Source organism: Protopterus annectens, chromosome 1.part1 (assembly GCF_019279795.1).
Source record: "Protopterus annectens isolate FY-2018-M chromosome 1.part1, PAN1.0, whole genome shotgun sequence".
Lineage (NCBI taxonomy): Eukaryota > Metazoa > Chordata > Ceratodontiformes > Protopteridae > Protopterus > Protopterus annectens.
Window position 1 is genome coordinate 551,895,955 of NC_056726.1, and position 14,839 is coordinate 551,910,793.

The window sequence follows — 14,839 nt, forward strand, 5'->3', positions numbered from 1 at the left end:
GCCTAGTATACATGTATGGACCTATAAACCATAGAAACAGCTGAGATTTGGAACAAAAGTCTATCTTTGTTCAGTTCAATGCAACTGCACACTGACATGGTTCATCTCATAAGACTTGTCTATGCTGGCATTATACAAGATCTAAATGCTTTAAAAATTGACCCATATCTGGTAGGATGGATAGCAAACTTGCTGATAGACAGAACTCACACAGTGCGAGTTGCAGGTGCCTCATCACAAAGTTTGAAAGTGACCAAAGATGTCTTGCAGGGCTTTGTGCTGGGACTTCTTTTTGGTAACTATTTCCCAGATCTCCAAGCACAGAGGCAAAACCTCTGGATAACAAAGTCTGAGACAACTGCAAAATGTAAATTGCTGTTAAGTCACCATATGATACCCAAACCCTCTGAAATGAACTCCCCCTAGTAAACTCTTTATGTAATAAAATTGTCTTAAATACTAAAAAGTACAGTATTATCCCTCATGGTAGACAAGCCCTCACACATCATAATTTATAGATAACACACCACTATGAATGAAAATGTAGTTAGGGATCTAGACCTAACTACTTGGGTTGATAGCTCCTCCCTTTTGAGCATCATGTGACAGCAGTTGTCAGAAAATCTTTTTATTTAACACAGCTAACTGGCAAAGGAATATCATCAAGGTCTAAAAGGGTAATTAATCCCTTATACACATCACTGATCAAGCCAATTATTGAGTGCAATGCTTCCACTGGGGTGTATCTTGCTAAACATATGAAGCAAGGGTTCCTAAACAAAACGATCAAAGGCCTAAAGTCTGTGAGCTGCCAAGAGAAGCTGAAAGCTCTACATCCTTAGTCAGTGTCTTCTAAACTTTTGAGGGGAGATGTCTGTCTTACTTAACATACCATTATTGATCAGATTGCCTTGGGCCTCCTGTTTCTCCACAATCCAGTATCTCTGCCAGTACTAGAACCAGAGACCTAAATCTTCACCAGTAGATAAATAAAATATGGAGAAGTACATGTTTATAACCCATCACCTCCCAAACCTCTGGAATAGACTTCTCTTGCATGTTAAGCAGTGTGAGAGTCACTGTCTTCCTTTAAACATGAATTAGGTGGCTGGATAGGTATCCACAAATTCACTTCAACACTGACTGGTATAGCCTTCCTAGAGAAAGGGAGTACAGCATGAGAGAGGGTACTGGCAAGGCTTGAATCATCATAACACTCAGTGGCCTTGGAATATCTATGAATATATGTGGAAAAGAAAGCTCAAGATAAGAGGAAAGGAAAGGGTATGTGGATAAACTTATATGTCTGTAGAAATAAATGAGTGAGTAAGTGAATGAATGAATGAATGAATATATGAAGCACAGAAACAATAAAGTTAGAAGAGTACGCATAGTGCTACATGCAAGTGTGTAAGAATCAGGGTAGAACATTCAAGATAAATTGCCAGTAGGAAAGGGAGCAAATGTAATTTATTTGTAAGACGATTTCCATATTCACCATATGCTAACTTTCAGCTTTTGTATCATTTTGAACAGTGTGGAGATTATACGCTTGGGTAATAGCTTCTACATTAACTGGGACAGAAAAATGTACTACCCAAAGAAAGATACCCCAGCAGAAGCCCGCACAACAACATTAAATGAAGAGCTTGGCCAGATAAGGTATATTTTCTCAGACAAAACAGGAACCCTCACACAAAACATCATGACATTCAACAAATGCTCCATTAATGGCAAAACATATGGTAAGATTTATCATTTTCTGCTTGGCTGGTTTCACACATCTGTGTTCCTTCTATTTTTTGTTACTTCCATGATATGTGATGTTATTTCTAAGCACACTGAAATAGAACAGCTATCTTGCTGTACAGATTGTGAAGATGTCGGATCTCACTACTAGGTAAGTAAGAGCTTTATAAATCTGGTGGTCATGGTACTTGATCAAGGTATTGCAAAGACCATCAGTTGCCCAAATGATACTTTTCTTCTTTCCATTATATATAAAAGTGTGCATAAATCAAGGTTGGCCCATGGTGCAGCAAGACTCTTTTGGAGCAGTCCTTCGTATTTCTTCATGTTTACCAATTAGAATTAAGCCATTAGTGTTACATGCAGATATACAGTACTGTACTGAAACATTCCTTATACGGTAATTTTATGCAAGAAAATTATGCTAAGGCTACCTCTATGGCTACAAGATAATATTTCAGATATTGATGATTAGAGCCACTATAGGTTTATTCTAAAGCATTGTAAGAGTGTGTAGTTCAGTGTTCCTACAACACTGATTAGAATTAGAATTGTCCATATGTTAAAATTACTTAGGACTGCAAGACAGACTCCACACTAGATATTTATCCTAGGAAACTTGCTTTTACATTGATATTTTGATTTCAAAACGTGATTGTTGATCTTTGTATATGTACATTTTGGTACAGCTCTGCAAACAAACACTTGAAGAAGTCCAATGAATATTACCCAGAATTTAAAAACTGAGCATGAATATTCATAACCGTAAGGGATGCTACCACTCCACAGTCACGTGATACACATGAGCATCTTGGTTGTTTTGGATATCCGATGATACTTGCTGTGTATGTACTGTTTCCTTACACATCCAGACTAAAATTCATGTGACATAGCAGGATTTACATTGTTCTGCCACAGTCAAGGTGGTTTCAGGAGCTCAGTGTATAAATGAGTGAAGTATCCTGCATATGCAAAATGCTCCTCCGTTTAGCTTGTGGAAGATGGTATTTTATTTTTCTCATGCCTAATGTACTTGCCAAGCAGCTCAGCTGTAAATTCACTGCCCCTACCCAGATATTTTATGTTGGTTGTGACAGAAAAAAAATTGCTGAGTATCATTTGATGCTCATATGACACATGCGATTAGAGGTAGATAATGTTAATCGTCAAACAGAAATGCAGTTGTTCTGTCTTGGTAAACAGAGAATTCAGTGAGCATACAATGCAGGAAGTGGTAGCCTTTTCCAAGTAGTCGATTTAAATACCCATGTTTTATGAAGTTGGGTAGCAGTGGTAATAAACAACATCATCATCTTCAACCCCCCCCCCCTTTTTTCCCATTTTCTTCAAGGGGACAGGGTGTCATGTCAGCTGTCACCATCTCTCTCAGTTCAATACCACTCGCCTGCCTTCTTTGACACTCATGCCTGACTGTCGCAGGTCTTCTCTCACATAATCCATCCACCTCATTCCTGGATACTTTCCCTTCCTCTTGCCTTCTTCCTGTCTGTCCCAAATCTTCTTCACTAGATTGTCTTCTGCTTTTTTACACATGTGCCCAAAGAACCGTAATCTGTTGTCTTTGACCTTTTCTGCAAATGGAGCTACTTTGTCTTCTGCTCTAATTTCTTAGTTTGTCCCACAGTGTGCATCCTATTACCCATCTCAGTCACTTCATCTCCATCACCTCTGGCTTGCTCATCTGCTCTGCCTTTACTTCCCAGGTTTCTGTACCATACAGTAATACTGATCATTCCACTGTTTTGTACACTTTACTTTTCAGATTCTTTGGCATTCTTCTGCCATATACTACATGTGGCACTCTATGCTAGTTGGTTGCGGACGCTCTGATTCTGGCTTTAACCTACTCATTCAGACTTCCCTTCTCTTCAACCACCCTCCCAATACTTGAAGCTGTTAACTTGTTCCACTATTTTCCCTTATATCTCAACTCTCAGCTTCTTCTGATTTCCCCCATTTACTACCATTACAGCTGTCTTAAATGTACTCAGTTTCATCCCATGTGCCTTCAGTTTTGCATTCCATTCCCCTATGCTTTGCTGAAGTTCAACTCAGAGTCTGCTTCTAGTGCCACATCGTCTGCATACAGCAACTTTGTTGATCTTCCCCCTCTGACATATTTGCTAATGTAGTCCATCACCAGTATGAACAGCAGTGGGCTCAGAGCTGAACCCTGATACACCCACACTCCTATTGGGAATCCCTCTGTAAGACCGAACACTGTTCGTACTTGAGTCTTTGGGTCCTTGTACATAGCCTGCACTAATTCTACTAATGTTTCTGGGACTTTGTTTCACCACAGGACTGCCCAGATCAGCTTTCTTGTGACCTTGTCATATGCTTTCTCCAAGTCTAGGCATGCCCAGTCGGACTCTTTCCTCCTGTCTGGCTTCTTCTCTACTATCTGTCTCACTGCAAACATCAGGTCAGTTCTGCTGCATCCTGATCTGAATTCAAAGTGTTCATCTCCCGTCTTACTTTCTGCTACTCTGCATATTTGTTTATCAGTCACCTTCTCTAGAACTTTCATGCAGTATGACAGGAGTTTGATACCTCTGTCCTGCTTACAGTTGTGGTTGTCCCCTTTCTACTTGTACATTGGCACTAGTATGCTTATTTTCCAGTCACCTGGGATAAGCCTTTCTCTTCACACTACTATGAGTGCCCTAAGGAGCCATTTCTCCCCTATCTCACCCAACAACTTTATTATTTCTGCTTTCCCTGACTTCATATTCCTTAGTGCTATTCTTCACTCTTCTATGGTGGGCTCCACCTATTCTCTCATCATAGGCTGTTTCTGGGGCAGTACAGCTTCAGTTTTTTTTTTTCATTCAGAAGCTGATGAAGTACTCCACAAACCTCGGATGTCCTGTAGGCTGATGAGCAGGTTTTTGCTAGGATCCCTCATGAAGGGTGTCTGACTATCTTCTTTATCTTTCCATCTTTGCCTTGCCTGTCTTTGTGACATCTACTGAGTCACTTTCCAGAAGATGGTAGAGTACCTCTGGTGCCTTGTTCTTTGCTATTTCAACTTCTTTCTTAGCCTCTTTGTTAGCCAACCAGAATTCCTTCCTAACCTGGTCCGTCTTTTCTATCTCTCACTTTTTCCTACACTCTTTTCTTTTAATGACTTCCTGGACCTCTGCATTCCACCATCAGCTTTCTTTATGTACATTATTATACCTGGCTCGGCTGCATATTTGTTCTCTATGTCTCACACATGCTGTTTTGAGATGCTGCCATTCTTCTTCAGCTCCTCCTATGTTGGGGTGCTAGAGCCCCAAATAATTCCTTGAACTGTTGTGCTTTCTCTCCAGTTAACTTCCAGGTCTTCAGCCTGCTCCCTGTTGACCTTAGAGCCTTCTCCAACCACTGTTTGCAGCTAATTGTGGCAGCCAGTGTTTTATACTATGGGCTTGGGATGACTTTGCAATTGCTGAATCTACCTCAGTGCCCTTTCCTTACAAGGAGTAAGTCTAGCTGAGTTGTGTGTTGGCCACTCTTGTATGTGATCTTGTGATTGTTTGTCTCTTTGTGAACCTTCTTTTGGCTACTATCATGCCATTTGCCAGACAGAGGTCTAGAATGGCCTCTCCATCTTTATTCCTGTTACCCCACCCATGTGGACCTAGGCAGTCCTCATATCCTGCTCTGTCTGTTCCAACAAATCCTGCTGCCCTGCTTTAACTAGTATGTCCTGCAACTGCTGTCTGAATGCACTCTTTTCCTTGCTATCACAACCCTGCTGCAGGGCATAGGCTGAGATTATGAGCACTGCCTTATCATTAGGCTAGAGTCCAATTGCCATGAGTGTATCACTAATTCTGTGAGCATCCCTCACAGCCTTCGGAAGCCTCTCCCTCACCAGAATTCCCACACAATATCTTGCCTATCTTCATCCTGAGTAGTAAACTCTGGATCCCAAGTCAAGTGGCTTTGCTTCACTGCCCTTCCTTCTTGGATCTTGGAAACATAGGATGTCCAGCCTCCTCCTTACCACTTGGCATAATGGACGCATCCTCAATACACTTATCTCCTGCAAATAACCATGCCCACTTGGCAACATTAGTCAACACAACCAAATCATCTAGAGTCATATTTTAGACTGTCGAGTGGCTTGCCCTACCATGGCACGTAGTCTGTGATCTATGTTCCCCTATCTTGAGGATACTATGCACCACAGTAGATACACAAAACGGTTGGTCTATACAACTCTTTCCCCAATAGGGGACATGTAGAGTCTGTACTCTTCTCCACAACTCTGTTCCTGGGTGATTTTGAGATGGAAACACTCGGCATTTTTTATTTGAGGTGGGAGGAAGACCACAGAGACATGTGGAGAATATGCAAACTCCAAATAAACATTGGCCAGAGGTCAGGAATGAACCTTGTACCTTGTGCATGGCAGGTGATGACTTTAATCATTAAGCCAACTGGCCTGTGTCAACTGTAAAAAATGGAATGTGACCCAGTAGAAGTCCTCTTGCAGATGTACAGAATCCAAATGTTTTTGTTATTTCTTATAGTCATAATGTCACTGAGACAGAGAGACAGTATACTTTTCTACAAATGGAAAACTAAGTTTTAGATGCAAAACCATAGCATACAAAAGCTTGAGCATGGTTGCCAGAAATTCTGATACCATGTTACTAGTAATTTTTAAGTAAACAGGCTTGAAAATAATCATATTTCATGATCTCATATACATGTTAATATGTTCAAAACTGGTTCATGACAAGTTGATAATGTTCTTGGCCTAAAAGCATTCAAGGAACATGATGCCCAGTATGTTTAATAAAGACATAATCACCCATCCAACTATCAAGACATTTCTTGAGAGGATCTATTTGCTCTTATACCTTCAGAAGTTCATTTTAAGTGCTGAGCAACAACTCTGTCGTACTTAACATTGGTGGAGGCTGAGATTTAATCAAAGGTGGGGCTGCTATCCCAACTACAAACACATTATACCCTACCCTCTCACCCCTAATCAGCCCTTACATGCATGTTTCCAAAACAAGTGCCACAGTACAAGCCCAGTAGGGTGCTTCTCTGCATGCACCTAAATCCAGTCCCACTGCTTACTCTCTGCCTGGTGGATCAGAGTGCATGTTATGATCCTTTATGCTACTTACTCCCAGCCTGTGAAAACTTGGTGAAAAATCTGCTTCTTCTCCAACTGGGTCCACCATTAGTAAGGCCACTAATCTGTCCCAGATCATCAAGCCACAGCCAGGGGTTTCATTGCTGTACTTTATGGAGCCATCTTTTCCTTACCTGTACTGCATGCAGATATTACAGTAGTGCTGCTGCACCCTACCTTCCTGAATCTGTTTTATGCTGCAGACCTCAGTGCAGCATCCTTCATAACAACAGTGAACCTCACACATATAAGCTGCAGATTGCTGCAGTGCCATAGAAATGGAATTATTTTCCAGGCATAGATTTCTGTTTCACCAGAATTCATAAAGTTCTCAAAATCTCTTACGGCTTCTTCTCTGTTGCCTCTTAAATGAAGTTCCTACTCTTTTTCCCATATATTCCATACAAGGCTCTTTCTCAGACTTCCCCCACAACACTTAACATGGAGTCATTTATTCCTATTTTTAATACTAGCAAACTGTTTTTTTTTCCTAAGAAAGAGTTTGTTTTCTTTATTCTATTTGCAAACTGTTATTTTTCTAACAAAGAGTTTTGGTTTTCTTTATTCTATTTGCAGTTTATCTGTTTTATCTTATTCCAAGTATGTTAAGCAGAGTGTTAACCTATTTGTGAATATTTTCCAAATCCTGGTTACTTATCTGCCCTCTGCACTAAAATGTTTTCTTGTCTCACTCTCTCTCTCATTTTCTGTATTTACCACTTACACATTGTTTGTTATACCAGGCTTATTTGGAGGGCTAATGGACTTTGATGGCGCAGATGCATACCTCTAGTACATTGCCTATGACCAAAAAAGAATCTATTCACTTCCCAGGAAAAAATATGTCTGCATTGCATAATCCAAGAGTTAAAACAAGGTGGTTGTATCAAACAGAATTAAGTCTCTTGTTCTCAATCTTTCCTGCTCAAAACCCTTTCTTCTCCCTTCATACAGTTTTATTTTGCTCTCTACCTTACTGATTGAGCTTCTCCTCTGCTGATCTTAGGTTAGTGCACTGCCACCACTCCTTATCTGTTATTAGGGCAACTTACTTACAGCAAATTTTGAATGAGTCAGCTAGCCTCTGGGACTGCTAAACTTTGTCTGACCCTAGTAGCTTTGTGGGTCCCCATTTCATACTCAAATAATTAGTTATCATAGGTTCATAGGTTCATAGGTAGGTACTAGGCTATTGGCCCTGGGGCCTATATAAGCCTAGCCAAACGGTACCCTGGCTTTTGCCATTTCCTATCTCCCATTCAATCATCAAGATTTTTCTTGAAGAGTGCTAATGAGGAGCTTTGTTTGATATAGATAGGTAGTTTGTTCCAGAGTATGGGAAGTCTCTGGGACAGGGATCTATCCCCCTAGCATGTTCTGTTTATTGTGGTAACAAGGTTTAGGTCCCTAGAGCATGTAGCTCGGAGGGATTGGGATTTCTTTACTTGGAGCATGTCCAACAGCTCTGGGTTTGACATAGCTTTGTATGTTAGGCAGAGATCACCTCTGAGTCTACTCTTCCCTCATCAGACCCATTATTGAGTACAGTGCACCAATTGGAATGTACCTGGCTAGGCATTTCCAGCAGCTGGAGAGACCACAGAGGTACCTCACTAAGAGGATTACTGGCCTCAAACAGTTGCCCTATGCAGCACAATTGAAAAAACTAAGGCTTTTCTCTGTTGCATACCACCTTCTCAGAGGTAATCTCTGTCTAACATACAGAGCCATGTCCAACCCAGAACTGTTGAACATGCTCCATCTTAGCAAAACCAAATCTACTCGAGCTACAAGCTCTAGGGATATAAACCTCAGCACAACAATGAATAGAACATGCTGGAGGGATAGATTCCCTTTGCAAAGACTTCCCTTGCTATGGAACAAGGTCCCGATCTACATAAGACAGAGCCCCTCACTATCACTCTTCAAGAGGAACCTTGACAAGTGGATGGGTAACAGAAAGTTCACACCAGGGATCATACCAACAGCTCTACTAGATAGGGGCCAAGGGTACTATCTGCTATATCAAGGGCACTAACCAAAGGGGTGGTGAATACCGCACACGTGGCTGGGCTAATATATGCCTTCAGGCAGATAGCCCAGTACCTACCTATGAACCTATGAACCTATGAGTAGGCGATATGCGACAGAATAAAGCTGGAGTTTTTTGAGACGGTCTGCGTAGAGCATCTGTTTGAGGTCAGTAATCCTCTTTGTGAGGTATTTCTGTGGCCTTTGCAGTTGTTGTAGATGTCTTGTGAGGTACATACCAAAAGGGGTGTTGTACTCTATAATGGGTCTAATGAGTGATGAGTAGAGGGGAACAATGACCTCTTGTTTCCTAGATTAGAAACCTTTTGTGATGAGGTGTGCCACGTAGAAGGATTTCCTGACTACTGTGGTGATATGATTATCAAAGGAGAGACTACTGTCCACCTGTGTCCCAAGGTCTCTTATCACACTTTCAGTCTTAAGTAGACTACCGCCTATGTGATAGTTCATGGGTACAGAGTTTTTACCAAAAGGGATAACAATGCACTTTTTGGCATTGAGCTTGAGGCCATGGCTTTGACACCAGGCATCTGTCTCAGTGAGACCCTTTTGTAGGATGTCCACATCATTGGGAGTTTTGATTATGGCTCCTAGTTTGCAGTCATCTGCGAACTTTGTTAACCAAAGACCTTCTGTGTTAGCCTGTACTTCAGAGAAGTAGATACCAAACAGGAGAGAACCTAGGTCTGAACTCCACTTGTCACTGGTTTGAAGTTGGATTTAGAGTCTGCTACTTTCACAGTGTGGGTTCTGTCAGTGAGCCAATTGGCAACACATCTTGTGACATAGGGATTTATACCTAGTTTAGTGAGTTTGTCTATAATTCCAGAGTGGGGGATGGTGTGGAAAGCCTTGGCGAGATCTAGATAGGCTGTGTGAACAACCTTACCCTCATCTACAGCTTTGTTCTCTGCTTCAAAGAAGTCTATCAGGTTTAGGAGACATGATCTGCCTTTTACAAACCCAAAGTGGGTAGGGTCTAGAGTTTGGAGATTACCAATGTCATTGTTTATACGTTCCATGATGATACGCTCATAGCCTTGCAGACCAGGCTCGTCAGGCTAATGGGGCAGTGGTTCCCGGGGTCCTTGATGGCTCCCCCTTTGTGGAGTGGGATAACCGTTGCTGTGTGCCATTCAGTGGGCACAAAGCCTGAGGTGAGGCTATGACTGAACATGATACTTAGGTGGGGTGCCAGTTCGTTCTGTAGTTCATGTAGAACGCAGCCTGGGATGTTGTCAGGTCCCATGAATGCTGTGTTCCTGGCTTTGGAGAGTGTGTTTTTACCTGTGCAGCCATGATTACAAGTACTTTGCATTCTTCCAGTATAAAGATGGGCCCTTTAGGGGATGAGAGATGGGTAAAGTTAGCACTGAACCTATCTGCTAGGATGTTGGCAATATCAGTTGGTTCTGTATATTTAGTGCCATTGTGCTGTAACTCAGAGCAGATCTCAGTGTTGCCATTGAGATTCTTGACATAGCTATAGAATGCTTTGTGGTTGTCTTTAGAATCAGTGGCAATTTTGTTTTCATAACTAGCTTTGGAGGATTTTATGAGAGATCTCAGCTTCTTACTGATTCTGACCATGGAGTTCCTCCAATCATGGGATTTTTTTGCAACAGTTTCTTTCTTCTGTTGTAGAGTTTGTTTATAGCAGGGGACCACCAGATTGGCCTCCTTTTTTTGGAGGATAGCATCTTGGTTCTGTTAGGGATTGCACGATCCATGCACTCGTGTAAGTGCTTATAAAGTGCAATTGTATAGGATTCAGCAGTCGTATCTCTATTGTCCATCAGCATGTGTGTCGTGAAGTTTGCCACTTCTGTCTTAAGAAGGGTGAAGTTGGCTTTGCAGAAATGTTTTACGGTGGTTTCCCTAATTGGGGGTGGGGGTAAGATGTGGATGTCTAGGGTTTTTTACTTGTGGTCGGATCTGACCAATGAGGAATTGACCTCTGGTGTGGAACATCAGTTGCCCATGTTGGTAATGACCAGGTCTAGGATATTATGAATTCCAGAAAACGTTGAGCACAAGAGTTGGTACATGAGTAGTTTTCCCAGTTAATGGTGGGGTAGTTGAAATTGCCCATTATTAGGGTGTGAGGAGTGGGAATCCTGGGGCATAGTGGGGGATCTGTAGCAAGCTACAATTTGCATTGCGGTCTTGCCCAGAGTTAGTTGCACTTGGATAATCTCAGATGCATTATGCTGAGCAACTAGTCTGGAGGTGTGGATATCCTTAATGAATATGGACACGCCTCCACCTTTAGTGCTTCAGTCCAGGTTAGGTGGCTGAAAGGTGTGGTATGAATTATAGCCTGGTAATGCAGGGGTGCACTCTGGAGCCTTGAACCAAATCTCTGTCAGTGCACAGATGTCGATGTTCTCCATTTTAAGGAGTGCCTCGAGTGAGTGCATTTTGAGGTTTAGACTTCTAGCATTAAGTAGCATTACCCTCAGATTTTACTTGCTTGTACCTGTTACAGTGGTGAATTTGTCATTTGAATCTTGCCTAAAAAAAGCACTATATGGGTGGCAAGAGCCTTAGCCAGTATCCAGAATACCAAGGGCGACAGGTGCAGGCCATCTCTGGCAAAGCATTGTTGTTTGTTGATCATGTCATCCCAGGCAGACAGATACTGGATCCCCTTAGAATGGCACAAGACGCTTAGCCAATTGTTGAAGTCAATCATTTTGTCCTTGTACTATGCTATCATTCTGGGTGATGGCAGGATGCTACTCAGGACTAGAGTCACACATGCCTGGGCTACAAGATCAGAAAGCTCCTCCATGTTTCTTTTCATGTAGTCCAGGGAGGTATGTCTCAGGTCATTCACACCAACATGGACAATGACAGAGTCATATTTGTACTTGCTGTGGAGTGACCTGAGTGCATGGGTTATGTGGCAGATCCTGGCACCTGACAGGCAGCCGACGGTAACTTTCTCCTTGTTTAGCCTGGTGAGTGAAACATCAGTTTGCCTGACTAGAGAGTCACCTGTGACTAGAGTGTTGGGTACGTTGTTATGCCTCATGGGCTGTGGTTGAGTGGCACACTGAGTTTGTGGGCTATGTGTCATTTTAGGTTGTGTTGGGGGGTGGAGGTTGCTTGTGTTTCTGCTTTGGAGATCCCTGTTGCTTGGGTAGATTTTTTTGAGAGCCTCCATGAATGTAGGTGTGTGTTTTGTGTTTCTATGTGTGTGTTTTGGTGGTGTAGTTTTTGAGGGACTATGTGATGAGTGTGGTGTGGTACAAGTGTTTACCTTCTCCTCTTGACTGTCTAGTCCAGTCTTGGGTGAAGAGAGCTTTGCTTCCAGTTTGGTTATATAACTGCATCTTTCACAGGTTGTAGTGTTGGGTGGTAGGAGGAGAGGGTTGTCTGTGTACATGAGGCAATTGCTGCATTGCCACAAGATGCCCAGATTCATCAGGTAGACAGGAGAAAACACAGGGAGCTGACCCTTAGACATGCCTGGATAGGTGCTTATTTATTAAGCACTAAAAACTGTTTTCTCTAGACAAGTGAGGAAAGTTAAGTGCTGTAGTAATTTGTAGCTTATTTAGTGCTTACAATGAGTTCTGAACAAGTGCTGAGCTCAAAGAAACAGATATGAGTACTCAAACTAGAAAATTGGCTAGTTCTAAGAAATAAAATTAAGCTAGAAGGCTTCCCTCCAACACAGAAAGGCTTGGGGGCTAAGAAGCTTACAAACAGTCCTGGACACAGCAATTCTGTATCTGGACTAGGCAACTTATAGGAAAGGCAGGAAACAAGCTTAGAAAATATTTTTTTATTTTTTCTTTATTTATTTTTTGTAAAGTGTAAAGAAGAAAGGAGGAGCAGAAGCTGACTGGGGTGGCCTTCTCAAATGTTCTCCCTGGAATAGGTAGAATGAGGTAATGACACTAGACTGGGAGGAGAGTCCCAGATCAAATTTACAGTAGGGGTGGGCAACTGCAAAGCCACCAAGTATAAAAACAGGATACCAAGAGGGAGGGAGGGTGGGAAACAAAAATCAGAACAAACAAACCCAACCAGATGCTTAACAATTGTAGAAAATTCTACTCAATGCCACACACAGTGAGTAAAATAAAAGTGCTATAAATAACTCAGAAATAAGCAAAAAACAGGATACTTAATGTTATATATCACAGATTAGTTAGCTCAAAGCCCTTCCTCCGACTTCCTCCGATTAGCTCAGTATGAAATGGCAGAAACAGTCACAAGTTAACTTCTTAAGTAACAAAGTTGAAACCTGAAACAACTTTAAAAAAGCTTGAAAGAACCAATGAGGTGCTTACTCCAAGGCGTAGTCCAGGCAACGCCAGTCAGCCAATGACCACAAACAATTCACTCTCACTGAAATTCTATACTGGCCCTGGCTAAGCTATGATGGCCTGGGACATGTGCTCAAGCACACAGCCTCTACTAACAAACAACTAGGCCCAAAACACAAGCCTGAATATGAACAATGCTACACTACCAACACTACTTAGGTAGAAAAAACTGCAGAAATGTTTAAACAGATAAAGGATCAAGGAGACTCTAGAGAATGCTTTTAAATGCAAACAAGTTATATGATACACTCCTAGCAGGAATTCAGAACAAACAAACCCAACCAGATACTTAACAATTGTAGAAAATTCTACTTAATACCTCACACACAGTGAGTAAAACAAAATTGCTATAAATATAAAAACGTTAAATTGCTATATAAGGCTAACAGCATAATTAATGTTTACCCCGGCTATCACTTCTGTGTCACTGTTAGACAGAGGCACAGTATACTAACCTCAAAAAAAGGCATAGCAAAATTAATTTAAAATGGGTGGCGAAAGCCAAGCACACTCTGGCTAGGCTTATAAATGCCCTAGGGCAGATAGCCTAGTATGAACCTATGAACCTATGAACCTATGAACAGATTAGTTAGTTCAGACAGAGCCCTTCCTCCGACTTCCTTCGATTAGCTTAGTGTGAATCACCTAACCACTTCTTTCACATCAAATGAAGCCTCTCTGCAGCATGAATCTATGACATAGGCAACCATCATTTTTATCATTTCCCTCGAAACATTTCAAAATATTCATCTGTCTAAGTTATACTCTCTTCGATTTAATAAAATGCAAGCACATTTCCTTAACCTCATCCCAAAGCTAAAGTTTAAATACACCAATGCAATCTAATACATCCTCCCAAAATGTAAAATTCATCTGTCAGGTCATAGCTTACAAAACTTTGGACCACTTTTTTAAATGAATCAACACTGGCAGAACCTTTACAGTAACCATAAACAGTCCTCTCAATTAGTCAAAGGCATTTGGCTTGTGTGTATATATATATATATATATATATATATATATATATATATAAACATGGGTAGCATCAAGAATATTCCAGACCCCCTAGAAGGCTTACTTCTGTCAGAAGCTAGGGTGAAACCTTTAGATAGTTAAACCCCATATTTTAATTCTTACTTTATTTATTACAGCTCTAGCAGGTATGCAAGGCCATACATAGCTGTGATGAACAGCCTACCTACAACCTACAACCCAGTCAGCACAATGTAACAACTTCCATGTTTCTGTATGAAGTTTTAATTGGAAGAAAATATAACATTATTTATAGCAGCAGCATGTATTTGCTCTTCTGTTTCAATACAAACCTCTAGAAAAATGTTCTTTCTTAACTTCATCCTTGATCATATAGAATAACTTCATCCTGCTATATCTTAGACATAATTCACAGGGTAATAGATCTAGCATCTGAATTCCAGGCTTCTCAAACTGACACCTAGACCAGATCAGATCTAAAATCAAATAATGACTCACCGCTTGAATGAATACTCAAAAATAAACTTAATTTTGTCTAATG

At 41.3% G+C, this 14,839-nt stretch overlaps 1 protein-coding gene across 1 annotated transcript in view; it reads left to right on the top strand.

Annotated features, from left to right (window-relative positions):
- Nucleotides 1–14,839, top strand: part of LOC122814860 (phospholipid-transporting ATPase ID-like) — a 2,026,011-nt gene that overhangs the window by 1,480,273 nt on the left and 530,899 nt on the right. The window contains exon 13 of the mRNA XM_044087143.1: nucleotides 1,537–1,745. Coding sequence (XP_043943078.1) covers nucleotides 1,537–1,745 — 209 coding nt within the window. The remainder of the gene's footprint in view (nucleotides 1–1,536; nucleotides 1,746–14,839) is intronic.